The 26,610-nt window shown below is 55.3% G+C and overlaps 1 protein-coding gene across 3 annotated transcripts; it reads right to left on the reverse strand.

Moving 5' to 3' along the window:
* Positions 1–4,681: 4,681 nt before the first annotated feature.
* KLHDC8A (kelch domain containing 8A) lies at positions 4,682–20,587 on the reverse strand. Of its 3 annotated transcripts, none has more exons than XM_064173698.1 (7): positions 20,265–20,587; positions 11,911–11,977; positions 11,346–11,759; positions 8,461–8,625; positions 6,591–6,806; positions 6,088–6,189; positions 4,682–5,858 (listed from the first exon to the last, which is right to left on the reverse strand). In XM_064173698.1, exons 3-7 carry the CDS (start codon positions 11,719–11,721, stop codon positions 5,665–5,667), a joined length of 1,053 nt encoding a protein of 350 aa, XP_064029768.1. In that variant the 5' UTR covers positions 11,722–11,759; positions 11,911–11,977; positions 20,265–20,587; the 3' UTR covers positions 4,682–5,664. The 3 variants fall into 3 exon arrangements, with proteins under 3 accessions (XP_064029768.1, XP_064029766.1, XP_064029767.1); XM_064173696.1 differs by having other exon boundaries at positions 11,346–11,762; XM_064173697.1 differs by having other exon boundaries at positions 11,346–11,762; positions 20,213–20,587.
* Positions 20,588–26,610: the final 6,023 nt, after the last annotated feature.

Genomic DNA, 26,610 nt, shown 5'->3' on the forward strand with positions numbered 1-26,610 from the left:
CATCGCTGTCTGTGTCGGACACACGGCGAGGAACCACAGGAGTCACTTCTCCTCCCCAGCCAGACCTGGTAGAGGTTGTTCTAAGGAAGTTTCCTGTTTGTGCAGACAAAGTCTGCTCAGGGACAATGAGAAGAGATGTTTTTTGGCAGGAGGACCAGCGCGGGGCACGGGTAGGAGGAGCACAGAGCAGAGCAGAGCAGTCAGCAGCGCTGGTACTGAAAAGCCTGGCTTCAAACAACACGACTTCGAGTAGCAGGAGTTCAGGCAAGGACACGGCTGCAGCCTGCTCCAGGATTTGTTGAGCCCCATTAGGTAGCTGGGAAACTGCAAGAGCTCAGCTGGGCTTCAGTGAGAAGGGCATGGAGAGCAGACTGCAAGTGCACCAGGACATAAAGGCTGGTGAGGGAGGCTTCAGCCACAGGGGTCAGCCTGGGTCGCAGTGGGGGAAGTGCAGGGCTTGAGTTGGATGGGAAGGGGCTGAGAGTTCTGATTTCCTTCTTCAAAGATCTAAAGTGTAATTGAGGGCACCTGGATTCAAGTGTGATGGAGAGCACTGCACAGCTCCCTTATCTACCTGCAGCGATTGCTAAGGTAAATACCACCAGGAATCACAGAATCAAACAGGTTGGAAGAGAGCTCCAAGCTCAGCCAGCCCAGCCTAGCACCCAGCCCTGCCCAACCAACCAGACCATGGCACTAAGTGCCCCAGCCAGGCTTGGCTGCAACACCTCCAGCCACAGCCACTCCACCACCTCCCTGGGCAGCCCATTCCAATGCCAATCACTCTTTCTGCCAACAACTTCCTCCTAACATCCAGCCTCAACCTGCCCTGGCACAGATTGAGGCTGTGTCCCCTTGTTTTGTTGCTGGGTGCCTGGGAGAAGATGGAGACTCCCTTTTTACAAGGAAAAGCCAAGGGGCAAGGGGTACAAATTGCTCCTGTGGAGATCCTTGTTGGACTGCAGCTGAAAATTTTTCCCCATGGGAACAGTTAGAGATTGGAATAATCATAGAACATAGAACTGTTATGGTTGGGAAAGACCTCCCAGATCACTGAGCCCAACCATCAACTCAGCTGGCCACTGTGATCCTCTGCAAGCTGTTCTAGGGGAACCTGCTGGAGCAAGGGGCTGGGGCTGGATGATCTCCAGAGGGCCCTTCCAACCCTCACTGTGCTGGATTCTGTGACCCAAGATGCTGCAATAGGACTTGCTGCATGTCTGCCACCCACTGAGCTGGCACAACCTGTGGATTCATGCAAGTAGCTCCTGGAGCAGCTGTGGGGCTCAGATGGCAGCACTTGCTGGAGATGACAGTGGCTGCCAAGTATGTGCTCTCACAGCAAGGGCCAAACCCAGCCGTGGGTGCAGCCCGCGGGGTGAGCCTGCAGCTGCCAGCTCCTCAACCTGGTGGCAATGCTCCTGCCTCACATCCCCCAGGAGCACAGCACAGCTGCAGCCTTTACAATGGGGTTGTACTCACAGTCAAACCTTTGTCACCACCCTGGCCCCAGGAAATGTTCCAAGCTCACCTTCCACCCCCGGCAATTCCCATCAAAGCCACTGTTCCATGGGGCTGGTTTGATCATTGGGCTCGACCTCCCAGCTGAGGCTTTGCATCCATCAAGTATCAGTTTCAAAGATGGGAGCACTGAGGATCAGCTCCTGAAAAGCACAGGCAGCATCTGGGGAAGGAAAGTGCAGCTTTGAAATCCCTGCAGAGCCCCTGCAGAGCACAGGGAGCTGCAGGAGGCTGACCCAGAGCAGGGTTCCACCCCACAGACCTTTCCTCGGCATTGGCGACCACCCCTGGGGGATCACAGAGCAGGATTCAGCTCTGCCATAGCTCCTGCAAGGTGCTTAGACTCGGTGGAGATGCCTGTTCATAGGAATGAGATGCTGGAGGAGATGCACAGCACATCCTGTGGTGATGCCCTTTTCACATCAAGTTATCTGCTGGATCTCTATGCTATTAGCCTGCAACCCCCAAAATGGCATGTTGAAGCCAGTCTGCCATCACCCCCACCCCCAGCATGGTACAGCAGGCTGCCTGCTGGGAGCTGCTGGTCCAGCCTGGGCTCAGCCCATGGATGCCATCTGCCGTTCAGAGCGCTGGGAGGAGAGCAGGAGCCCATCCGGCACCTCTCGGTCCCAAACCAAGCACAGCACTGCTTGAGAACAACCAAGCCAGGACACACACAGTCAGGGTGCGTCTGATTCACCTCCCTGCTTCCCAGCCTTGGCTCCTGGTCACATCGCCAGCAGCCGAAGGGCAGGCACAGCCCTTTTGTTCCAAACAACAACAGATTATCTCCTGCAGTCTCCCAGTTCCCACAGGAGCAGGAACAGCCCAGAGAAGGGCAGGATTCGGGGTGCAGTTGTGAGAACCTTCCACGGGGAGATTTAATCCTCCAGCTCCTGCCTGCCAGCGTGCTGGGACTGGTAAATGCCACCAGTGAGCCTCTGGAGGTAATGGGAAAGCTTGGAGGAGTTCTCTTGCTCCCGGAGGGAATCTCAACCCACCAGAAGGGCTTTTTTCCCATGAGCTGAGAGGAGCCAGGGCCGAGCTGCTGGTTCCCAAAGGAGGCTGGGTGGGTGGCAAGGGGGTGGCTGTTGCTGAAGCCCTGCAGCATCTCCTTCCAGTCTTTGATCAGCCTAGAAGTGGCTTTAGATAACCTGAGAAAGTCCAAACGACATCGAGGTTCCAAGCTCCTGCAAGCACTTGGCTCTGCACGGCACCAGCACGGAGGAAAGCAGCTCCAGCCAGGAGCACTCAGTGCCACCAAGTACTGGCAGGGGACACAGCAGCTCTGGGCACCTACCAGGGACCCTGTTTCGGTGATGGCTTCACTACAAAGGCTCCTCGCTCTGCTGCAACTCAGACGCTCTCTTTCTCCCCCCTCTCAATGCCCAGCACATCCCCAGCTTTGAGTAGTGACCATTTCCCGCCCCACCCCCACCCCCGCCTTGTCCCCAGCCCCTGACATCTCTTCATCAGCTCCTGGAGCAGGCTTATTCCCATGACACTCATTTTCTGGCCCTCTCTTCAGCCTTTCTGGAGGGAGAAAGCAAAGGATCAGCCTCCAGCTGTGCTGCAGCCAGACAAAGGCTGCAGATTCCTCCTCCCTTTGCTCCAGCTGAACAAAGCCAGGGCAGCAGCTCTGAACCCGGAGCCTCCACTGCGAGGAACAGGGCTCAGGGCTAATGAGACGGCGAGAGCAGAGGAGCATCAGGCTGTGCTGAGTGTGGGAAAGGTTCCTCAAGGACAAAAGGAAAACACTTCATTAAGAGCTAGGGACTCTGGGCTCTGCAGATGAGGCTGCTGTGCTGGAAGACAGCAGGGTTTGTTTCAGAAGGCTTCTCCTTTTCCTCCAAGCTTCCTCCATCTTCCTGCAATCTCTGTTTGATGAGCCTGCTGGGGTCAGGAGGCAGCATCCCCAGGGCTGCCCAGGCAGAGAAGGGTGCTCTTAGCACCTTCCTTCAGCCCTGCCAGCCCCAGCAGATCATTGATCAGCCAGGCATGCTGTTCCACCCCAGTGCTCTGCTCACCGTTCCACATAGCCCCAAGCAGAGCTCCTCCACTGCACTACATCAAAATGATCTTAGTTGGGCTCTGTGCTCCTCACCAGGAGCCTGGACCACAACCATCGCTGCAGGCAGCTTCACCCCTACCCTGGCTGGAGCTGCAGATGTGCACAGAGGAGAGAGCTCCTCTCTGTGTCAGAAACCTGCATGGATACAACCTTCCAAATCACGGGGACTGAAGGAAGAAAGCATCAGGAGCACAGAGAGGAACATGCCAGGGAATGAGGAGAGACACTGCTGGGCCACTGTATGCAGCCAGAGACAGGCAGGTGGGATGTAGTGAGCAGGCTGAGGTCTGGATGGGATGTGGACTGTTAGTGAGCAGGTTGCTAGCTGTGGAGTCAGTGCCTTCCACAGCACCACAGGCTTGGAGAGCATCCACTTTCAACTCCCCTGCCAGAGCAGGGTCACCCATGGCAGCCTGCCCAGGATCACAAGGTCCAGATGGGTTTGGATTGATTCCAGAGACTCCACAACCTTCTCTGGGCAGCCTGCTCCGGAGCTCTGTTTCCTTTTGTCCTGTTAACTTGCTGCATGTGAGAAGAGACCAACCCCGACCTGGCTCCAAGCTCCCTTCAGGGAGTCGCAGAGAGGCAGAAGCTCTCCCTTCAGCCTCCTCTTCTGCAGCAGGAGCAACCCCAGCTCCCTCAGCTGCTCCTCATGGCATCCTCCGGCTGTGCTCACCCCGGGGACTGCAGCTGGGGACCTCTCCGGAGCCTGCGGTCGGGAAGCAGCGAGGATCGAGCCCCTGCTCGCCGGTCCCCGTCCCTGCCGTTGCCGCAGCCGCCGCACGGTGTCCTCGGAGCTCCGCAGCAGCGGGACCGGCACCGGCTGAGCCCCGCAGCACCGAGGGTCTGCCACCGACGCCTCAACACCTCCCTCCTCCTCCATCACTCCCAGGGACCGCTCTCCAGGAGGGATGAGCCCCCTTGGAAAGACACAAGGGATGGGGCAGTGCCCGAGGAAGGGCCATGCCATCGACACCAGTCACGGCTGCCTGCCCCGGTCCCTTCTCCCACTTTGAGTCTGGGTCCCACGTTTTCGTACAAAGATGACCCTGACACAGCCCAGGGCACAGATTTGGCTTCTCTGAAGGCTTTTCTGAGACAGCTTTTAATGGTGCAACTGCTACAAGCTAGAATTGGAACCTCCTGGTTGGGACAAAACTCCTCCTGCAAACTGCCTGGAGAAGAACAAAACAAGGGGGAAGATGATGGTAGAGGTCTTCTGGCTTCACTGCAACAAAGCCATGGCCAAAGCCACTGCCTGGCACCTCCAGGACTCCCTCAGTTCTGCTGCTTTCTCCCAGGGCTGAGCAGAACATCTCACATCGTTAAAAGAGCTAAAAACCAGCTTGGAACATTGTAGGTTGAGGTCATCTCTGCATGAAACTCAGCAAAGGCAGAGTCTGTGCTGGTCCTGTGCCAAAAGGAAGGTCCTGCCCTCTGGCCAAAGCACTCCCTTGGGCATTCATCCCTCCTAGGAGCATTGGCAGCCCTTTGCTGCAGCTCCTGGCAAAGCAACAGTCAAATGCTACAGGTCTGCAGGAGAAGCCTTGCTATGAAGGCAAAAGAATGATCCCCTGGATCTGGCTGCAGGTCAGGAGTGCCCCTTCTTGGAAGCCAACAGGATCTGTGCAGGGAAGCACCTGGAGATCCCAGGATGCTCAGAGGGCACCATGACAACAGTCTCCCTTGAACCACCACTCACCTGGCTGGATACTCCCAATGCCTCCAAACCCAGCACCTTTGCTAGTGGGTCAGGATGGCCACAGGCAGACCTTTGCCCACACCCTCATCTCCAGAGCCCTTCCTGCTGGCAGGAGACACAATACCAGCACTGCAAGCAGTTCCTTCCTCTGGGTTTCCCTGCAGAGCTGCCAAGACAACTGAGGAGGACCTCTGGCCAATGTGCTCCTTCCTTCTGTGCAGCTGGAGCGGCAGCACCCAGCAGGGAGAGGAACAGCAGCTCTGGCCCCAGAGCAAGGCTGGCTTCAGGCAGAGCTTAGGTGGTGGTCACCCAGCAGCACCACCACTGCTGGAGGCAGCAAGGGGCAGGTGCTTGGCCAGGCAGGAGGCAGTTAGGACTCGGAGAGGCACAGAGCCTCCACAGCACTGCTCAGGCCCTGGCTCACCCCACCCACGGCCAGCAGGCAGTTCTGGACCACGATGCTGGAGCAGGCGCAGCGCGGGGTGGGCATGGGGGGCAGACTCTCCCACTTGTTCTTCTCAGGGTGGAAGGCCTCTGCGGAGTCCAGGACGGTTGGCTGGTTTCCTGGAGGCACAAAAGGAGGCACTGGGTCACCTGGGAAGCAGCAGCAGCAGCAGCAAGTGTCACTCATCTGCTGCGGGACAGAGTCTGTGCCCTGGAGCCCCTTCCCTTACGGGATGCTTTTTGCCCGGTCCCTCAGGGCAGGCAGGGCCTGGACCTCTCCTCTCCACCATGACAACCTGTGAGCCAGATGTGCTTTTAAAGCACCTCACCCCCACCCCCAGGGCCTCACCTAGTCCTCCAGCCACGACAACTCTGCCTTTCAGGTAGCCAGCCACGAAGTCAGCTCGCCGCTTCTTCAGGCAGGAGCCGCGCTCCATCTTCAGCCAGCCCCCTGGGAGAGACAGCACAGGCCAGGCAGTGCTGGCAAACCACCTGCTTCTCTGGCCTCCTGCTTGCCTGGGGAAGTGCAGCTCTGCTGCTGCACCTTGGGGTGATAAAACCCCATGACAAAGGGGTCGGCTTCCTCCCCACCAGGTGGGCAGGGAGCTGTTGAACCCAGCTGCCTCAGGACCGTGGTTTCCCCCTCTGCTGCCTTGACCTTTAGTGCCAGGGTTTAGTTCGTTAGGTGTTGGCTGAAAGGCTAACTCTGTGATCCTGACTGCAGGTCTTCCCTCTAGGCTGGGCTCAAAGCACCAGCAAGCAGCACTGTGAGGAGAGCAAAACCCCAAGGCACAGCTTTGTGTGCCACCCACTCTGGCGCCCTGCAAAGGGCAGAGCTGCAACCATGCCCACCTTGCTCCACGTCGAACACGTCCACGGTCCTCATGAACTTGGGCTGCCTGTAGAGCCGGCCCTGCCGCAGCCCCCCCAGGCTGAAGAGTTTGTCTTCTGTGGGCACGAAGCTGGAGAAGGCTCTTTTGTTGGGGATGTTGGGAAACTTGGTCCAGGACCTGGTCTCGGTGTCGAAGACCTCGAAGGCGTTGATAGCGTATTTGGATTGCCTCCCTCCTGGGGCAGGGGAGAGCAGAGAGTCCTTGCAGCTGGACAAAGGTCTCTAAGCTCATCCAGCCCAACCATTCCCTAACTCTGCCAAGGCTGAGGCTGAGCCATGGCCTTCAGCACCACAGCTCTGAGGCTTTTAAAGACCTCCAGGGACAGGGATTCAAGGACAGCCTGGGCCAGGTTTTGAGAACCTTTTCAGTGAAGAAATTTTTCCTCATGTCCAACCTAAACCTCCTCTGGTGCAACTTGAGGCCATTTCCTTTTGTCCTATCACTTCTTACTAGAGAGAAGAGCCCAACCCCCACCTGGCTCCAGCCTCCTCTCAGAGAGCTGCAGAGAGTAATGAGGTCTCCCTTCAGCCTCCTCTTCTTCAGACTAAGCACCTCCAGATCCCTCAGCTGCTCCTCCCCAGCTCTGTTCTCCAGACCCTTCACCACCTTTGTTGCCCTTCCTTGGACAGTCTCCAGCACCTCAATGTCCTTCTTGGAGTGAGGGTAAAGAAAAGGGTGAGATGGAAAGAACAGGGCCAGCTTGGCTCTAGCAGCAAGGAGCACAGGATCCTCCTGGGGCAGGCTGAGGGCAAGCTACCAGCTGATATGACATCCCCAGGTCTCAGGTCACCTAGATGAGATCCTTCTGACCCAGGCAAGCTCTCACACTCGAGCTCCCTCTCCTTTAACAGCAGGTTCACGACAGGAAAACTCTTCATTTTTCAGCACCTCACCCCCTCCACCTCCCTCAGTACCAGCAGCAGGTCGGTGGCACAAGAAGGTGCTTGGTACCCAGCAGTTTAATCAAGACAAATTCCCAGCAGAGCAGGGCTCAGGAAGCCTTTGCAATTCAGATGAGCTCAACTCCAGTGCCATCCAACAAGCTCCAGATGAGCTCCTGGAGCAGAAAAGCCAAAGCAGCTGCTGCTGCCACAGCCAAAGATGAGCTTTATTCTCCCACCCATCACTGGCAGATGAAGGCAGCTCAGGTGCTCAGCCTGCCTTTAAAGGCAGAGCCTGGTGCTCACCCACCCACAAAGTGGTCACCAGCAGCAAATCAAACTGCAAAATACATCGAAGAGTCTTTTCTGGTCACTCCTAAAGGATGCCAGAGCTGCCTGATGGTTTGAGCAATCACAGCTCCTGTGTTTTGCTCCTGATGGGCCACTCGGCCAGCAGCCAGCAGGAGCATTTCTCTGCCCTGGTTTCCCCTTCTGAAAGGCCAAACTTAATCAAAGTCTTCCCCTGCAAAAGGGCTTGGAGCAGCAGCTGCCTGCCACAGCTGGATTTTCCTCTGCCAAAGGCAGACCTCACGTCAAGCTGTTCAGCACTTGGCTGAACACAGCTCACTAGCTGAGTGAAAACTTCTGTGAGCTGCAAACTGAGCAGACAAAGACCAGCAGGACCATCAGCTCCCAGCACAGAGCTGCTGCAGGACCTGGCAGCTCCTGCAGCATTCCAGGGCACAGGGTGCTTGATATGGAGCTGTGAATCCAAACCCAGCACCAGCCCCACTCAAAAAGCCATAGCTGCAAGATTGGTACTTCTGACTGCACGAGAAAAGCAGGCAGGGATGGAGAGGAGCATTCCCAAAAGCTCTCCCAGGAAGGTTTCTCAGGGCTCAGACCAAAGGAGCTGCTGCCCAAGGAGGAGGAGGAAGAGCTTCTTACCCAGCACGTAGATCTTGGAGCCTCTCAGGAAGGAGGTGGCAGCGTACCTGGGCGTGGGCATGGCTGCCAGGGACACCCAAATGTCCTTCAGCACATCGTAGTGCTGCAGGTAGTTGTGTGGCCGCAGGTCAGCTCCCATCCCACCAGCTGCATAGATCCTGTAGTCTGCACAGGGCCAACAAGCACACAGAAACCCACCGAGTTACTGCAGGAAAGCATCAGAACCTGTACCCCACCCCTGCCCCTGGGCAGCCTGCTCCAGCACACTCACAACAAGGAAGTTCTTCCTCCTCTTCAGATGGAACCTTCTGGGTTCCACTTTGTGTCCTTGGACTTGTTGCTAAAGACTCCTGGTTTGCAAGCAGCAGGTTTGGGTTGAGGGGAGGTGTTTTGTTGTTTTTTTTCCTTTTTGGCTGCCCTAGCTGCAGGATTCCTTTCTCACTCCATGGTAGATCTCTGTGTCTAAAGGATCATGGTACAGAATCCCAGGGGGGAGGTTGAAAAAGACCTCTGGAGATCATCCAGTCCAAGTCCCCTGCTCAATCACAGCACCCACAGCAGCTCTGCCCAGGAGCACAATGGCCATGGGGGTTGGGATCTCTCCAGAGGAGACTCCACAGCCTCTCTGGGCAGCCTGCTCCAGGCCTCCAGCAAAGAAGTTTGTCCATAAATTCAAATGTAACCTCCTGGCTTCCACTTTGTGCCAACTGCCTCTTGCCCTGTCCCTGGGCACCACTGACAGGAGTCTGCCCCCCACCCTTTAGGTGTTGCTGAGCACTGCTCAGATCCCCTCTGGGGCTGCTCTTCTCCAGGCTCTCAGCCTTTGCTCCTCACAGAGATGCTCCAGGCCCCTCAGCTGGACTCTCTCCAGCAGTTCTTTGTCCCTCTTCAACTGGGGAGCCCACAACTAGATAAATACTCCAGAGGTGGTCTCACCAGGGCAAAGAGAATCTCCACTGACCTGCTGATCACATGTCGGATGAGAAGAGGCTGAGGGCTCTGGGGCTGCTTAGTCTGGAGAAGAGAAGACTGAGAGGGGATTTAATCAATGTTTATAAGTACCTGAGGGCTGGGGGTCAGGAGGGGGCACAGGCTCTGCTCACTGCTCCCTGGGATAGGACAAGCAGCAGTGGATGGAAGCTGCAGCACAGGAGGTTGCAGCTCAGCACAAGGGAGAACTTCTTGCCTGGAAGGGTCCCAGAGCCCTGGCACAGGCTGCCCAGAGAGGTTGTGGAGTCTCCTTGTGTGGAGCCTTTCCAGGCCTGTCTGGATGTGTTCCTGTGTGCCCTGAGCTGGATTGGCTGGTCCTGCTTGGGCAAGGGGGGGTTGGACTGGATGATCTCTTTGGGTCCCTTCCAACCCAATGTGAGCCTGTGGTCACATTCTTCTTCATGCACCCCAATGCTCTTCACCCAGCCCAGCACTTCCTCAGCTCCTGCTTTACCCCACCGAGCAGTGATACAGGATGGTCTCTTTTGCAGCTTGGACAAGAGAGCTCAGAGCCAAAACAAGGCACTGAGGATGCCAGCTCCTCACCAAATCCCTCCCAACTACATCCAAACCTGGCTGTCCAATACAGCACCCACATTGTCTCCTCCAGCAAGCATTTCACTCCAGAGAGGAGATCCAGGAGAGCAGTGACAGCAGCCTTACCCTTGCAGGCAGCTGAAAAAGCAGAGAGCAGCCTGCACACTGCAAGGGGTTTGGGCAGCTGCTTCTGTTCCTGGCTTCTCGAACCAAACTGGCCCTGCCCTATCAGTCAGGGGAGCTTAGTGGGAAAGAAAACCATCTCCAGGACGGTAAACATTAGTTTTAAGCATTCCTTGATGGCAGCTTTTAAACCCACTTAAGCAAACAAGCCAAGCAGCTCTCAAAGAAGCTGCCTGGAGATTAGCTCTGTAATCCCAGGCACTGCGGGGAGCTGCCTGACCTCAGGCAGGCTGCTTCGGAACACAGCTCCCAGCCCCAGGCTCTTCCAATCAGGGCAGATCCTGCTCGAGGAAATCGATGTTCTACAGCTCTGCTTCCAAACCTAAAAACTGAGATGGGCTGATAGGGCAGAGCCTGCCAGGCTCTTCCACAAGCCCTGCTTAAAGCTGCGGTTGAATTCGTACACTCAAGCCGGTTGGAAGAGAGCTCCAAGCTCAGCCAGCCCAACCTAGCACCCAGCCCTGCCCAACCAACTACACCATGGCACTAAGTGCCCCAGCCAGGCTTGGCTGCAACACCTCCAGCCACAGCCACTCCACCATCTCCCTGGGCAGCCCATTCCAGTGCCAATCACTCTCTCTGACAACAACTTCCTAACAACATCCAGCCTAGACCTGCCCTGGCACAGCTTGAGGCTGTGTCCCCTTCTTCTGGCCCTGGCTGCCTGGCAGCAGAGCCCAACCCCACCTGGCTACAGCCTCCCTGCAGGCAGCTGCAGGCAGCAATCAGCTCTGCCCTGAGCCTCCTCTGCTGCAGGCTGCACACCCCCAAAGGAGACGTTTTGGGTGGGAGGTCCTCCCTGGGGAGCAGCTGAGGCTCTGGTGTGCTCCTCCATGCATCACCCACTGCTGCCCCTTGTGCTCCTCCATGCATCACCCACTGCTGCCCCTGTGCTCCTCCATGCATCACCCACTGCTGCCCCTGTGCTCCTCCATGCATCACCCACTGCTGCCCCTGTGCTCCTCCATGCATCACCCACTGCTGCCCCTGTGCTCCTCCATGCATCACCCACTGCTGCCCCTGTGCTCCTCCATGCATCACCCACTGCTGCCCCTGTGCTCCTCCATGCATCACCCACTGCTGCCCCTGTGCTCCTCCATGCATCAACCACTGCTGCCCCTCCCCCCCCAGCTCACCACCCTGCCCTGGAAGGATCCTTCCACCCTCCTCCTTGCCTTTTGTTGTCACCGAGATGCCCATGGCTGCCTCCCTCAGCGAGTTCCTCTTCTTCCACTTGCCCTCATCTATGTTGTACATCTCCACTATCTTCAGTGGCATCTGATTCGCTCCGACCCCTCCTATCACCATGATCCTCTTGCCCAGGTTGACCACAGCTACCCCTGCCCGGGCTGTGGGCATGGAGGGCAGCGAAGTCCATTGGTTGGCCTCAGGGGAGTAGACCTCGAAGCAGTCCATGGGGACACCGTTGTCATCACAGCCCCCGATGGCAAACACCTGCCCACCAGCTTCCACCAAGGTGGAGTAGACCCTGCGGCTGGGGAGGGGGGCCAGGGTTTTCCACTGGAAGTCTTTGGTGTTAGCAAGCTCCATGGTGGGTGGTGAGGTCAGGATGCATCAGTCCCTGGCTTCTGCTGCAAAACAGAGCAAAGAAATGCCAGGGAAAAGCAAGAGAGAAGCAGCAGGCAGGAGTAGAGCATCTCTGCCACCACCTTACTCCTGCAGCCTCCCCCTCCCAGCTCCCCATCCCTGAGCCCAGGGCTGAGCAGCAGCCACTGGTACCTTTCATGGTGTCTCCATTAATCCTGCAGCTCCAGATCTGCCTAGGAAGCTTGCACAGAGACTGAGCCTAAAAATAAAGCAAAACAAAAGAGGAAAGGGAAGGAAAAAAAGAAAAAAGAGAGAGGTTGGAGTCAGTTTGTTATCCCCAGCACCCCCACCCCCAAGTGACATCCACACCGAGGAGGCTGGGAGCTGTCTGCTCACATCCCTGGCTGTTTTTTCCTGCCTCCTGGGAGACTTTTCCTTGCATCCTCCTTCTCTGACCTGATTATTCCTCCTGAACCCCGGCACACATCCCCCTCCTGCAGACTCTGGGGAGGACCTGCTCCAGCAGACCTCGGCATGGCAAAAATCCAACATTCCCCTCTCCAGCCCCAACCCATGGAGCTGGATCCAAGAGGGCAGCCCAAGCTGGGAGAAAGGCATGAGCTCTCCCTGGAAACTCAGCATCTCTCAACTCCACCTGAGGTTGGAAGAGGCCTTGGAGGTTAAGTCCAACCACTCTGCTAGAGCTCACAACCTCACCACCGCTGCTGAGCCACCACCACCACTAAGCCATGTACCTCAGCACCACCTCCGTGTGTCTTCCAAACATCTCCAGTGAGGTTTTCCTCTCTTGCCAGAGTGCTCAGGGATTGGAACAGGCTGCCCAGGGAGGTGGTGGAGTCACCATCCCTAGGGGCATTCAAGAAAGGTGTGGCCATGGCACTTGGGGACATAGTTTAGTGGCCATGGTGGTGCTGGGTTGATGCAGGACTTGGCCTTAGAGGTCTTTTCCAACTGAAATAACTCTCTGATTTGCTGCTGCCTCAGAGAGGTACAACACAGCACCCCCCCCACAAACTCCCCACCCCAGCCTGCATCTGAAGGGGAGAGAGATGAGTTTCCACAGCCACATCACCTCATAACCTCTTCTGAATGTGTGAGGTAGAGGAGGGTGATGGAAAACCCCCAGCAAAACACACCTCAGACAACACAGATCCATCCAAATCACTTCACACACACAAGCCTGAGCTCAATGGCTGGCACCAAAACCAATCAGCCTAGGCAAAGCCTCTTTATTTTCACTCCTCTCTCAACTTCCAGGAGCTCAACCACACATCAGTTGTTGCCTAAAGAAAGTGGTTAATGAACCCATCCATGCTCCCAGGGCTCTGACCCTCCAGCAGCTGGGCCTCATCACTGTGGGGGCTGCAGCACAAAGGAGCACAAAGCAACAACAAACAGCAGCAGCAAGTCCAAGCTGCTTCTTTCTTCCAAGCTTTGCTTCCTGCCCAGCAGCTGAGGAGAAAGAGGCAAACAGCAGCCTAGACCCTTACTGTCCTTCTCCCTCCTCTCCTCCATCCCATCTCATCTGATCTGCACCTGGCTCAGCTCAGGGCAGGTTTTGCTTTGGCACTTCAGGCAGCTCTGGACTGCTGTTTGCATGAATAATTTATCCTCTTTCCAGGTGAGGTTTTGTGCATTCACAAATGCAGCACAGGCCAGCAAATCAGAAGAACAGAACCACCTCCTGTTTCCAGGGGGGTGATAGATTTGCATCCTGACCTCCACAAAGTCCTTTTCCTGCCCTCCCTTCTAATGTGCAGTCCTGGGATGAGCCACAGCCAGCATCACCCAAATGTCTGCCAAAAGCAGAACCTTCCAGCCAGTGCCAGACACTTTCTCTGCTGTCATAGAATCAAGCAGATTGGAAGAGACCTCCAAGCTCATCCAGTCCAACCTAGCACTCAACCCTGGCCAATCAACCAGACCATGGCACTAAGTGCCTCATGCAAGCTTGGCTTCAACACCTCCAGGCACAGCCACTCCACCACCTCCCTGGGCAGCCCATTCCAATGCCAATCACTCTTTCTATGAAGAACTTCCTCTTAACATCCAGCCTAGACCTGCCCTGGCACAGCTTGAGGCTGTGTCCCCTTCTTCTCAGCACTCAGAATGGAGGTCAAAGCACCTGGAGCTGGCTGAGTCTTTCTGTGGAGTGCAGCAGAGCACAAACCTGGAAATTCAGCCCAACTGTGGTGCCAGAGAAAGGGGAAACAGCCCTGGAGAGATGGGCACAAGCCAACCTCAGGAGGTTCAGCAAGACCAAGGGCAAGGTTCTGCAGCTGGGTTGAGGCAATGCCAAGCACAAATCCAAGCTGGGCAGTGCCAGGCTGGAAAGGAGCCCTGAGGAGAGGGAATTGGGGGTGCTGGCAGACCAGAAGCTCAACAGGAGCCAGCAGTGTGCACTTGCAGCCCAGAAAGCCAAGCAGAGCCTGGGCTGCAGCAGCAGCAGTGTGGCCAGCAGGGCCAGGGAGGGGATTCTGCCCCTCTGCTCTGCTCTGCTGAGACCCCACCTGGAGTCCTGCATCCAGCTCTGGAGCCCCTGGGACAAGAGGGCTGTGGAGATGCTGGAGAGTGTCCAGAGCAGGGCCAGGAGGATGCTCAGAGGCTGCAGCAGCTCTGCTGTGAGCACAGACTGAAAGAGTTGGGGCTGTGCAGGCTGGAGCAGAGGAGGCTCCCAGGGGACCTTCTTGTGGCCTGCCAGCATCTGAAGGGGGCTCCAAAAAAGCTGGGGAGGGACTTTTGAGGCTGTGAGGGAGTGGCAGGAGTGGGGGGGATGGAGCAAAGGTGGAGGTGGGGGGAGAGTGAGGCTGGAGGTGAGGAGGAAGTTGTTGAGCAGGAGAGTGGTGAGAGGCTGGAATGGGTTGCCCAGGGAGGTGGTTGAGGCCCCATGGCTGGAGGTGTTTGAGGCCAGGCTGGCTGAGGCTGTGTGCAGCCTGCTCTAGGGTAGGGTGTCCCTGGGCATGGCAGGGAGGTTGGAACTGGCTGCTCCTTGTGCTCCCTTCCAACCCTGCCTGATTCTATGCTTCTAGGTTCCAGAGCACCACCACCCTCAGCAGCAGCACTGCAAAGCTCTGCCTGAATTCAGCTGCCTTGGCAAACAAATAATTTGCTGCTCTTCTCTTCTGTGCCCTTTAAAGCACAACCAAGGTTGCTCTGAGCCTCTGCACCCACACCTTTGGTCTCTCCAGCATCACCTGAGCCTCGCTGGGAAACGTTGCCAATGCTCCACTGAAGGATGTGGGAGCTGTCAAAATGTGCTGACCACACAACCTCCGTCAGCTGCAGCCATCTTCTGCTCCCAGGCAGAGGGAATTAGCACTTAATTAGACCAAACAAATTGGAAACATTCATTTTTTACTGGTTTTTTTTTCCTCCCCTCCTTGCCTAAATGGCTAACATTAAAATCAGAGCAAATGGTAATTGCTCTGCTATCAGAGGAGATGGCAGGAAGGGTGCTGAGCCTGCTCCAGAGCACCCAGCAGGACACAGCCCTCCTGCTGAACTGCTCAGCAAGCATCACAGCGTCCACATACCTCTCCCAAGTGTCTTTCTGGAGAGGTTCTGGAGCTTGACTGGGCAGGGTGAGCCCCACAGCACCCACTGAGAGGGGGATGAGGCTCTGGTGGGAGAGGGGAGAGCTCTCAGTGCATGGCTCTGAGCCCCCTGTGCTCTAACAGCTCTGCAAGGAGAGGACATTCCTCACCCCTCCAGTCACATCAGGCTCGTTTCAGAGAGCTGATTTAGAGGCATTTGTGAGCTGCAATGATTTGTGATTGATAGAAGAGAGATGCTGGTGGGGGATGAAAGTGATAGATGGGCTGAAGCAGGGAGGGAGATCTTGGTGCTGCTGCTCTTCTTCCTGCCAGGGCTGAGAAGTTTTGTCACTCTGGGTTGCAAATTCCCTCAGCACATCAAATCTTCACCCTCCAGCCACCAAGGTGCTCTTTAGGCTGACCCCACTAAACCCTACCCCTAAAGACTGCGCTGCTGCATGAGCACAGAGAGCAAAAGGGGTCCCTATTCACACCTCTCCAAACTGAAGGGAAAGCAGGAAGGTCCCACGAGATGAAAAGCCACAAAGACACTCCCAAATCCTCTCTTATTAATGCCTGTGCTGAGGATTATCCACACTGAGCCATCACTGCACATCCCCCCAGCCAGCCACGCTTGTGCGTGACACACACAGGCCCTGCAGGGAGGGCTTGGGGCTAGGAGGGGAATGAAATCCTTAATCCTCACAACTCACTGCAAACTCAGCCTGGCTCTGCAAGGCAGAGGCTCTGGCTGAGGCTGTGTGCAGCCTGATCTAGGGTAGGGTGTCCCTGGGCATGGCAGGGGGGGTTGGAACTGGCTGTTCCTTGTGGTCCCTTCCAACCCTGAGTGATGCTATGAAAGCCCCCAGGGGCTGTGCAGCCTCAGCAGCAGGTCATAGCTGTGCCTGACAGAGCATCACCCTCTCAGCCCTCTCACTTCAGGAACAGTGTGAAGGCACCACGAAGTTCCAGCAGACCACCAAGTTTCTTCCTGGCAGCATAAATTCACTCAAGCCATATTCTGCTGACCCTCAGTTTCAGTGGCTTGGAGCCACAGAACTGTTTGAGTTGGAACAGACTTCTGAGATCATCCAGTCCAAGCACTAAACCATGGCCACACATTTCCTGAGCCCCTCTTGAACTCCACCACCTCCCTGGGCAGCCTGTTCCAAGCCCTGACAACCTCTGCAGGAAAGAAATTGCTCCTAATCTCCAACCTAAACCTCCCCTGGCACAATTTCAGGCCATTGCCTCTCCTTCTATCACCTGCTACAAGGGAGAAGGCTTCAGCAGCAAGATTCCAGATTTCCATCTCTGAGGATGGGTCAGACCCAAGGTGTCCATCATAGCTCCAGCAGGAGCTGTGCTCCCAGGGCATCTCTGCTTGTCTGCCAGCTGCAAACACCTACATCTCTCTTCTTGTCACCAGGAGCAGGTTACAGCAGCCACAGGCAGCCACCAGCCTGACAGAGAAGCCCATTAGAGGAGCTGCTGCCCTCAGAGACACTCACCAGATAAGCACAGGGGAGTCCTGCCATGTGCCAGCCAACACGAGACAAGGGGCTGCAAAGCTGAGCTGGACCCAGGCTGACATCCAGAGCAGCCCAAATTGCCACTGCTCTGGGGATGGATGCTGCAGGAGAAGCAGGAATAGGAGGAAGCAAGTGCTGGAAATAGCACAAAGAGCAAAGAGAAATCACAGCTCCTGCTCCTCAGCACCAGGATGGAGCAAGCAGCTTCCTTTCAGCTCTATCTTGGCTGCCTGCACTCCATGAAACAAGGAGCAGAGAGAGATGACACAGCACAGACTGCATGAAGACAGCTGAAAGGAGATGATGCAGTGCAAGGGACCCACTTCTGTCCTAAGAAACAGCCATGGAACAAGGCCAGGAGCAGGGGGGGCACAGAGAAGAGGTCCTCAGGAATTTTACCTGCTGCCAAGGAGGGGTGGAAGGCACAAACCAACTCTTCCCTGCCTGCTCCTGATTCTTGCCAGTGCAATTCCAGGTTAGAGCAACACTTGGGTGCTTTCCCAGTTTGGAAGTGTCAGTCTCCTGGGGTTCAGCTTTTCTCAGCTCATGGTGTCACCTCATAAGGCCACCCAACCACTGCTCACCTGCTCTGAGGAGCAGAGATGGAGAAGGTGAATGGTGCCAAGTATGGGATGCTGAGCACCAGGCCCCAGCACAGCTCACATGGGCAGGCTCCTTTCTCTCCTGAGACCTTCATACTTGCTCAGTTTAGCCATGCAGGGAAGCTGGGAACAGAGCAGGTGAGGATCTGAAGGTAGCCACCTGCAACTGGAGCTACTTGAGAGGAAATGATCTCAGGTTGCAGCAGGAGAGGTTTAGAATGGATGTTAGGAACAATTTACTGAGTGCAAGAGTGGTCAGGCATTGGAATAGGCTGCCCAGGGAGGTGGTGGAGTCCCCATCTCTGGAGAAATATGTAGACATGGCACTTGGGGACATGGTTTAGTGGTCATGGTGGTGCTAGGTTGAAGGTTGGACTCAGAGTCACCATCCCTGGAGGTGTTGCAGCCAAGCCTGGCTGGGGCACTCAGTGCCATAGTCTGGTTGGTTGGGCAGGGCTGGGTGCTAGGTTGGGCTGGCTGAGCTTGGAGCTCTCTTCCAACCTGCTTCATTCTATGACTGACTGGCTAGGGCTGGGTGCTAGGTTGGACTGAATGAGCTTGGAGCTCTCTTCCAACCTGCTTGATTCTATGGTTCTGTGACATCACACTTAAAATCCCCTGACTCTAGCCAAAAATAAACCCCACCCCAAAACCCAGCAAGTGATGTGAAGGGAGGGTGAAGATGGTGGTAACTGCCTGGATGCTGTTTTGACCTATTAGCTAACACAGAGAGAAGGCTCAGATGTGGAAGCAGCATCCTCAAGCTCCCCATTAATCACTGTAACCGAAGGGAGCTGCTTTGCCTCACAGAAGCACATCAGTGTGGTGGTGTAAGCACCAGTGTCAGATAAACAGCAGCCCAGCATGAAGCAGCCTTGTCCCTGCAGGCTCCAGCACCAACCCTTGCTGGAAATAAGTGCAGCTTTTCTTTCCTGGCCAACAAGGAACCAGCTCACAGGGGCAGATTGTTTTTCAGGCAGCTCTAAGTCCACATTTCTCCCCACCTCAGCACCCAGAAAGGAGCCATCCATTCCTCCTCCTCCAGGGATAAGGCTCATTTCTCCACCACTTAAGGAAGAAGAGCTCATCAGAAGAGCCCAGCACCCCAAACCCCCTTTGTTCCACAGCCCAGAGAGCTCAGCACCTCCACAGACACTGCTCTCTTCAAACCTTCACCTCTTATTTAAGGTTCTTAGTGGGAGCAGGGTCTTTGGAAGAGAGTTTAGCACCTTTGTACCAGCCCAGAATGTGAGGAGCCTGAGTTCCCACCCCAAATCTCACTCTCATTTCTTGGTGAGACTCAGCACAAGGTAGAGACCCTTCCTACAAGCTCTGGCTGCCACAGAGCCCTAGCCCACAAGGTCATGAACCCCCCCAGACTTAGATTTTCAGGCTAACTCCAGCTTCTCAGCAGAAAAGGCTGTTGAAACCCCTTTGTAAAGTGGCCAATCTGGTGCCTTGACTTCTGCCTTGCTCAAAGCCTGGCAGCTGAGGCTTTAAACAGAACATGCATGAAATGTTCAGCCTGGTATTTCTGACCTCTCTTCACACTGAATCGAGTTTCCCTGCCATAGTAACAGCTCCCCAGGAAAAGAAAACCCAACCCAGCAACAACAACAACAACATCCACCAGTTTCCTGCCTCTCTCTGGCAGAAGAGGACTGTTGAGTCGTAAGGAAAGAGGAAACCCAATGCTAATTATAAAGGAGTTCATTGCATCAAGCAAAGGAAGCAGCAGCAGCACTCACAAGCAGCTTTGTTTCCCTCCTGGTCCTGGGCATCTCTCGCTGCAGACCATGAGCAGTTTGAAGGTGAGGAGAGTGGCTGTGACCTGCCTGACCTCCTCCTCCTCCCCTCTGCCTCACCTCCTTCCCCCATCACCAGTGCCTTGAGATCATCATTCCAGCCTCATCGTGCCAAGTGTCATTTCCTGAGGCTGCTTAACAGGAGGAAGGCAGAAAGGTGGTGGAAGGAAAAGCTCTCCCTGCCAGCGGCGCAGCAGTGGTGGAGCAGGAGGATGCCAGGAGCAGGCTATGGGATGGAGGAAAAAGGGTTTGGGGGGGTGGGGGGGTGTTTGGTGCTCTTTAGCACAAACAAAGTGCCCAGAGCTCCTTTTTCCCCCTTTGTCTTAACTCCTGGGTGGGCTGAAGGATGAGAACAAGGTCAGATTTATTCACACGGCTGGAGAGAGGAGTTATGGTTTCAAGGAGAGAAGGTAACCCACCAAGAGGTGTCCCTTCCCCAGGCCAACTCCAGCAGCATTCTGCACCTCCTGCCTCGCCCCCCAAGGCTGCCCCTGCTCTGCTGCCTTCACCAGCAGCTTCTTTATGGCTTTGCTCAAAGCCAGAAAGGCTTTTTCAAGCCCTGCAGCCTCACAGGCTGTGTTTTTAAAGCTGCTGGTACCGAGCGTTGGAGCTGCAGCCCTCCGGGGGGGGGGGTGGAAATGTGAGGAGCTCAGAGCAGATCTCAGCTGGGGGTAGCTCAGTGCCCCCAGCCCATCGCTGCTGGCTGAGCTGCCAGGGCCTGCAAGGGCTGAAAAGATGAGATCTGGGGGCTGCTGAGTGAGCCAAAAGAAACCCAAACGAAACACCAACGTAAAGGGGGGGGGGGGGGAGGGGGAAACCCCAACAGCAAGCAGCACCCATCCCCCCTAACCGACTTTCTTCTAGGGGAGAGAGCACAAACTCAGAGCTCGCTTTCTGCCTGCCCATTAAAAGCTTGGCCTGACAAGTGGCAGGGAAGCGACCACCCTCCTCTAAAGCATCCCCCCCCCACACACCCCCCCCTCCCCCAGTAACCCACTGACCTCCAGTGGGAAACCCCCTCCGGGAGGGCTGGGGAAGCAGGGATGTACTCACAGCTCCCGGGCAGCCCAGCCGAGTGCCGCCGGAGCATGGCTGGCTGCTAGCAAACGCTCTCCAACTTCAACACCCGCATCCTCGGCGCTTGCAGAGCATCACCATCGCCACCATCCTCCTCCTCCTCCGCTGCCTCCTGCACCCTCGGTCCCTCCCTACACCCCGCAGCGCTTGGAGCAGCCTGGGGCTGGGAGAGCTGCGTGGGAGGGGAGAGAAGAGAGAGGAGGGGAGGGAGGGGGGAAAAAAAAACACCCAACAAGCAAATCGGTGTAAATCCACCAGCCCTGATCTTCAGCCTCCCGCAGCTGCAGGACAATCAGGAGGCAGCGAGGTTCCCCATCTGGTCGTTTTCCTCGGCGCTGGCAGCCCGGGAGGGGGGGGGTGGGGGTGTGCAGGCTGCGTTAGCAGAGCCATGCCTCAGCCTTTTATGGCTCCTCAGGCTTGCACAGGATGTTCTCTAACCACTGCTTCCCCCCCCCCCTACACACACACCCCCCCTGCCTGCCAAAACAAAGCGCCAAAGAACGGGTAACAGATGGACAAAAAGTAGGGGAGTAGGAGCTGAAGAGGGAGAGTTGGCTCAGAGAGGGGGAGCAGAGACCCCCAAGCGCTGCTGTGGGGTTCCCCAGGCTGCGAGGAGGGTTGGGGTCTGCTCCAGGCTGGGTCCTAGTTGTGACTGGGAGAGCACAGGCTTGGCAACTGGATGTGGCTCAGGGAGAGCAGCAGAAGAAGGGGACATAGTCTCGAGTTGTGCCAGGGGAGGTGTAGGCTGGATGATAGAGTCACAGAATCAGGCAGGGTTGGAAGGGAGCACAAGGAGCAGCCAGTGCCAACCCCCCCTGCCATGCCCAGGGACACCCTACCCTAGAGCAGGCTGCACACAGCCTCAGCCAGCCTGGCCTCAAACACCTCCAGCCATGGGGCCTCAACCCCCTCCCTGGGCAACCCATTCCAGCCTCTCACCACTCTCATGGTGGAAGTTGTTGTCAGAGAGAGTGATTGGCACTGGAATGGGCTGCCCAGGGAGGTGGTGGAGTGGCTGTGGCTGGAGGTGTTGCAGCCAAGCCTGGCTGGGGCACTTAGTGCCATGGTGTGGTTGGTTGGGCAGGGCTGGGTGCTAGGTTGGGCTGGCTGAGCTTGGAGCTCTCTTCCAGCCTGCTTGATTCTATGATTTGCCTTCCTGCTCTTTGCCTGCAATTTCATTTGGCATCCAAGTGGCTGTGCTTGGGCTCCCCCATGTTGCATCCAGCACCTGGTGAGAACAGTTGTTGGAGTCAGCCAGAGCAGGAGCATGATGGATTGTGATACAGTGAAGGAGCAGAGACTGTGTGGCACAAAACAGGGCCCTGGTAGGGCTGTCCCAGGAATCATTCTCATCCTCACAATCACAGGCTCACAGGATGTTAGGGGTTGGAAGGGACCCAAAGAGATCATCCAGTCCAGCCCCCTGCCACAGCAGGACTATTCAATCTAGCTCAGGGCACACAGAACACATCCAGGCAGGCCTGGAAAGGCTCCACACAAGGAGACTCCACAACCTCTCTGGGCAGCCTGTGCCAGGGCTCTGGGACCCTTCCAGCCAAGAAGTTGCCCCTTGTGTTGAGCTGCAACCTCCTGTGCTGCATCTTCCATCCATTGCTGCTTGTCCTATCCCAGGGAGCAGTGAGCAGAGCCTGTCCCCCCCCTCCTGACCCCCAGCCCTCAGACAGTTACAGACATTGATTAAATCTTCTCAGGCTTCCTTTCTCCAGACTAATCAGCCCCAGGTCCCTCAGCCTCTCCTCACCAGGCAGTGCTGCAGTCCCCTCATCATCAGATGATGGTGGGAACAGGCCATGGAGCTTCCAGATCATAACACAGTCCACATCTCCTTTATTTACCTTCACATCTCTTCAATCACATTCTGTGGTTCTCTGACTCACAACCTCTCTGGAGGTGTTCAGGACCAAGCTGGATGAGTCCTTGAGCAACCTGAAAGTGGATGTTAGGAAGAAGTTGTTTGCAGTGAGGGTGGTGAGAGACTGGCACAGGTTGAGGGTGGTGAGACACTGGCACAGGTTGCCCAGGGAGGCTGTGGAGCACAGAAGCACAGAATATGATCAAAGATCCCATTGGGTGCTTCTGTGCTCCACAACCTCCCTGGAGGTGTTCAAGGCCAGGCTGGATGAGTCCTTGAGTGACCTGTTCTAGTGGGAGGTGTCCCTTCCTATGGCAGGGGCCTTGGGACTGGCTGAGCTTTGAGCTCCCTTCCAACCTCCTCATCCTTGTGGCCCTCTGCTGGGCCCTCTCCACCACCTCCCTGTGCCTCTTAAAGTGGGAAGTCCCAAACTGAATGCAGTTCAGTCCTGCATGTCTGATGCTAATAACACAAAGACAAATAACTCCTTCACCTCCATAAGCATTTCCTTCACCCAATTAAAAGTAAATCAACAAAGGAACACCAGAACAAAAGAGCAAAACCACCTTGATGACCTCCACCACTTAGCATCACTTCTCAGATGGAGGCATGCAGCCTCCCCTTCCCTTGCCAGCCACTCTGCACCAGCTCAGCACCTGCAAAAGGCCAGAGAAATGATGCAGGGTGAGTTTCCACTGGATAACAGCATGGAGACAGGTACAGCAGCTTGGCCAGAAAGCTCCAGGGGGCTCATCCCTGCCTGTGACTTGTCTGCTGGATGAGTCAGAGCCAACAGGCTGGAAAATATCTGTCTCAGAAGGATGGAGCTTACACAACCCTGCTACAGAGACCCTTGCACAAAGAAAGGCAGGTGTTGGCTGCTCTCAGCAGATGCTTTTCTGAGCAGTGAAAATTGCCCAGCACCATGACAGCTCAATGAGTTCTTCCCACAGAGCAAGGCTCACGATGGGAAGGAGGGAGGGACACACTCTGCAATCCACCAAGGGCTGTGGAAATCAACTCAGCATCACCAGGCAGCTAAAAGTGTGAGCAAAGTGGAGTTTCCTCTCCTCCTGATGGCATCTTTACCTGGCAGAGTCTTGCTTGCTGCTAAGGAGACCTCTTGGGATGCTCTGTGTCAGACACTGTGTGCTTGCAGCCCAGAAGCCAAATGTGTCCTGAGCTGCATCTCTGGCAGCAGAGGCAGGGAGGGGATTCTGCCCCTCTGCTCTGCTCTGCTCTGCTCTGCTCTGACCTCACCTGCAGTGCTGGTCCAGCTCTGAAGCCCTCACCACACAGACATGGACCTGTTGGAGCAGGTCCAGAGGAGGCCATAAAGAAAGCTGGGGAGGGACTTTTTAGGCTGTCAGGTAGGGATAGGAGTGGGGGAATGGAACACAGCTGGAAATGGGGAGATTCAGACTGGATGTCAGGAAGAAGTTGTTCAGCATGAGGGTGCTGAGAGCCTGGAAGGGATTGCCCAGGGAGGTGGTGGAAGGCTCAGCCCTGGAGGTGTTTAAGGCCAGGCTGGATGGGGCTGTGGGCAGCCTGCTCTAGTGTGAGGTGTCCCTGCCCATGGCAGGGGGGTTGGAACTGGCTGATCCTTGAGATCCCTTCCAACCCTGACTGATTCTATGATTCTAAGAGGATCAGAAGGCTGAAACAACTCTCCTATGAAGACAGGCTGAGACAGTTGGGGTTGCTCAGCCTGGAGAAGAGAAGGCTCCAGGGAGACCTCAGAGCAGCCTTCCAGTACCTGAAGGGACTACAGGAGAGCTGGGGAAAGACTTCTGACAAAGGCAGGGAGTGACAGAATGAGAGGTGATAGCTTCAAACTGGAAGAAGCTGGATTGAGAGGAGGAAATTGTCCCCCTCGAAGGTAGTGAGGCACTGGAACAGCCTGTCCAGGGAAGCTGTGGAGGCTCCAAGGCTGGAAGTGTTCAAGACCAGGTTGGATGAGGTCTTGAGTAACCTGGGCTAGTGGGAGGTGTCCCTGGGCATGGCAGAGGGATTGGAACTGGATGATCTTTAAGGTCCTTTCTTACCCAAACCACTCTGTGATTCTGTGAAGGAAGAACCAGGAATGCTCCAGATTTGTGTCTCAACAAGAACAACTTATCCAAGCTGCCTGGAAATGCTAAAAGAGATGTTAGGAGGGGGAAAAAAATGTAATAGCCCTGAAAACCTGTGGCAATTTCCTGCAATTCAACATCTGTTTCCATGGGAACAAGCAGGAGAGGTGCAGGAATTCCTGCAAGTGACACCAGTAAGCCAAAATAGTCATGGTTTATGGTCCACATTTTCACCTGCATCACTTCAGGTTGAACCAACTCAGCCTAAGAATCACTCCTCAGTGTTTGGGAAAGGTGGGTTGAGCTGCAGTGAGCAGATCAGGAGGGAAGAAAACAGAGAAGAAAGCAACCCCTAAAAAGCAGGGGGGGAAAGCAACCTGAAAATAGAGCAGGGGGGAAAGCAACTCAAAAAGAGCAGGGGGAGAAAGCAACCTCAAAATAGAGCAGGGGGGGAAAGCAACCCATAAAGAGCAGGGGGGGAAAGCAACCCAAAAAGAACAGGGGGGGAAAGCAACCTGAAAATAGAGCAGGGGGGAAAGCAACTCAAAAAGAGCAGGGGGAGAAAGCAACCTGAAAATAGAGCAGGGGGGAAAAGCAACCTGAAAATAGAGCAGGGGGGAAAAGCAACCCATAAAGAGCAGGGGGGGAAAGCAACCTGAAAATAGAGCAGGGGGGAAAGCAACCCAAAAAGAACAGGGGGGAAAAGCAACCTCAAAATAGAGCAGGGGGAAAAAGCAACCCATAAAGAGCAAGGGGGAAAAGCAACCTGAAAATAGAGCAGGAGGGAAAGCAACCCAAAAAGAGCAGGGGGAGAAAGCAACCTCAAAATAGAGCAGAGGGGAAAAGCAACCCCCAAAAAGAGCAGAGGGAAAAGAAACCTCCAAAAAGAGCAGGGGGAAAAAGCAGCCCCCAAAAAGATGTGGGGGAAAGCAACCCCCTAAGAAGCAAGAGGAGAAAGGAACCCAAAAAGAACAGGGGGAAAAGCAACCCCCCCAAAAAAAAGCAGGTGGAATAAAACCCCCAAAAAAGCAGGGGAGAAAAGCAACCCCCCCCCCCCAAAAAAAAAAATAAAGCAGGGTGGAAAGCAAACAAAGAGCAGAGGGAAAAGCAACTTAAAAATGAGCATCAGGGAAATGAACCCCCAAAAAGAGCAGGGGAGAAAAGCAACTCAAAAAGGAGCAGGGGGGAAAGAAACCCCCAAAATAAGAGCAGGGGAGAAAAGCAGCTCAAAAAGGAGCAGGAGGGAAAGCAAACCCCAAAAAGAACAGGGGAGAAAAGCAACTCAAAAGGGAGCAGGGGAGAAAGGAACCTCAATAAAAGCAGAGGGAAAAACAACTCAAAAGGAAGCAGGGGAGAAAGGAACCCCCAAAATAAGAGCAGGGGAGAAAAGCAACTCAAAAAGGAGTAGGAGGGAAAGCAACCCCCAAAAAGAACAGGGGAGAAAAGCAACTCAAAAAGGAGCAGGGGGGAAAGCAATCCCCAAAAAGAACAGGGGAGAAAAGCAACTCAAAAAGGAGCAGGGGAGAAAGGAACCCCCAAAATAAGAGCAGGGGAGAAAAGCAACTCAAAAAGGAGCAGGGGGGAAAGCAACCCCCAAAAAGAACAGGGGAGAAAAGCAACTCAAAGGGAGCAGGGGAGAAAGGAACCCCCAAAATAAGAGCAGGGGAGAAAAGCAACTCAAAAGGGAGCAGGGGGGAAAACAACCAAAGAGCAGGGGGGAAAGAGCACCAAAAAGCAGGGCAGGGAAGCAGCCAAAAAAGCAGGGAGGAAAGCACCAACAAACACCTTCAGGAGCCCAGCAAAAGGCTTCTCTTTTAGAAGAGATCAGCATCTTGTAGCTAAAGAACCAAAAGATGCCAGAGGACCAAGGCCTGCCCATGCAGATCTCTGTGCCAGCAGTGGCTGAAGCACACAACCCCCCCCACGCCCCCACCCCATGCTTTGGCACAAGCAGTGGAGAGCGATGCAGAAGGACTGGAGACAGCATTGGGTCCTCCCCTGTCATTTCTTCCAGAGATTTTGGCAACCTGACAGTTAATTAACTAGTTAATTAATTAATTCTCCCTCCTGCAGGGCCCTGAGCTGGTTACAGTGCAGGGAGTCACCTTAATAGGACGAGACAAGAGCCAAGAGCTCCAGGATCTCTCCATCAGAGTATTTTAACCCAGAGGGAGAAGTCCACCAGCTGTGTCTGCTCATCTGACAAACACAGAGAGACAGCAGCTCAGGACAGACAGGCACTTGGAAAAGACAGATGCTGGGAATGAAGACAAAAAAAAAAAACCCAGCCCCAAAGCCAACTCCTCCCCACACCCAAAACCAGCTCCACTTAGCAGCATGAAAAGAGCTCTGAGCTAACCAAGTTAGGTTAGGGCTG

The sequence above is a fragment of the Pogoniulus pusillus genome, chromosome 39, assembly GCF_015220805.1.
Source record: "Pogoniulus pusillus isolate bPogPus1 chromosome 39, bPogPus1.pri, whole genome shotgun sequence".
Lineage (NCBI taxonomy): Eukaryota > Metazoa > Chordata > Aves > Piciformes > Lybiidae > Pogoniulus > Pogoniulus pusillus.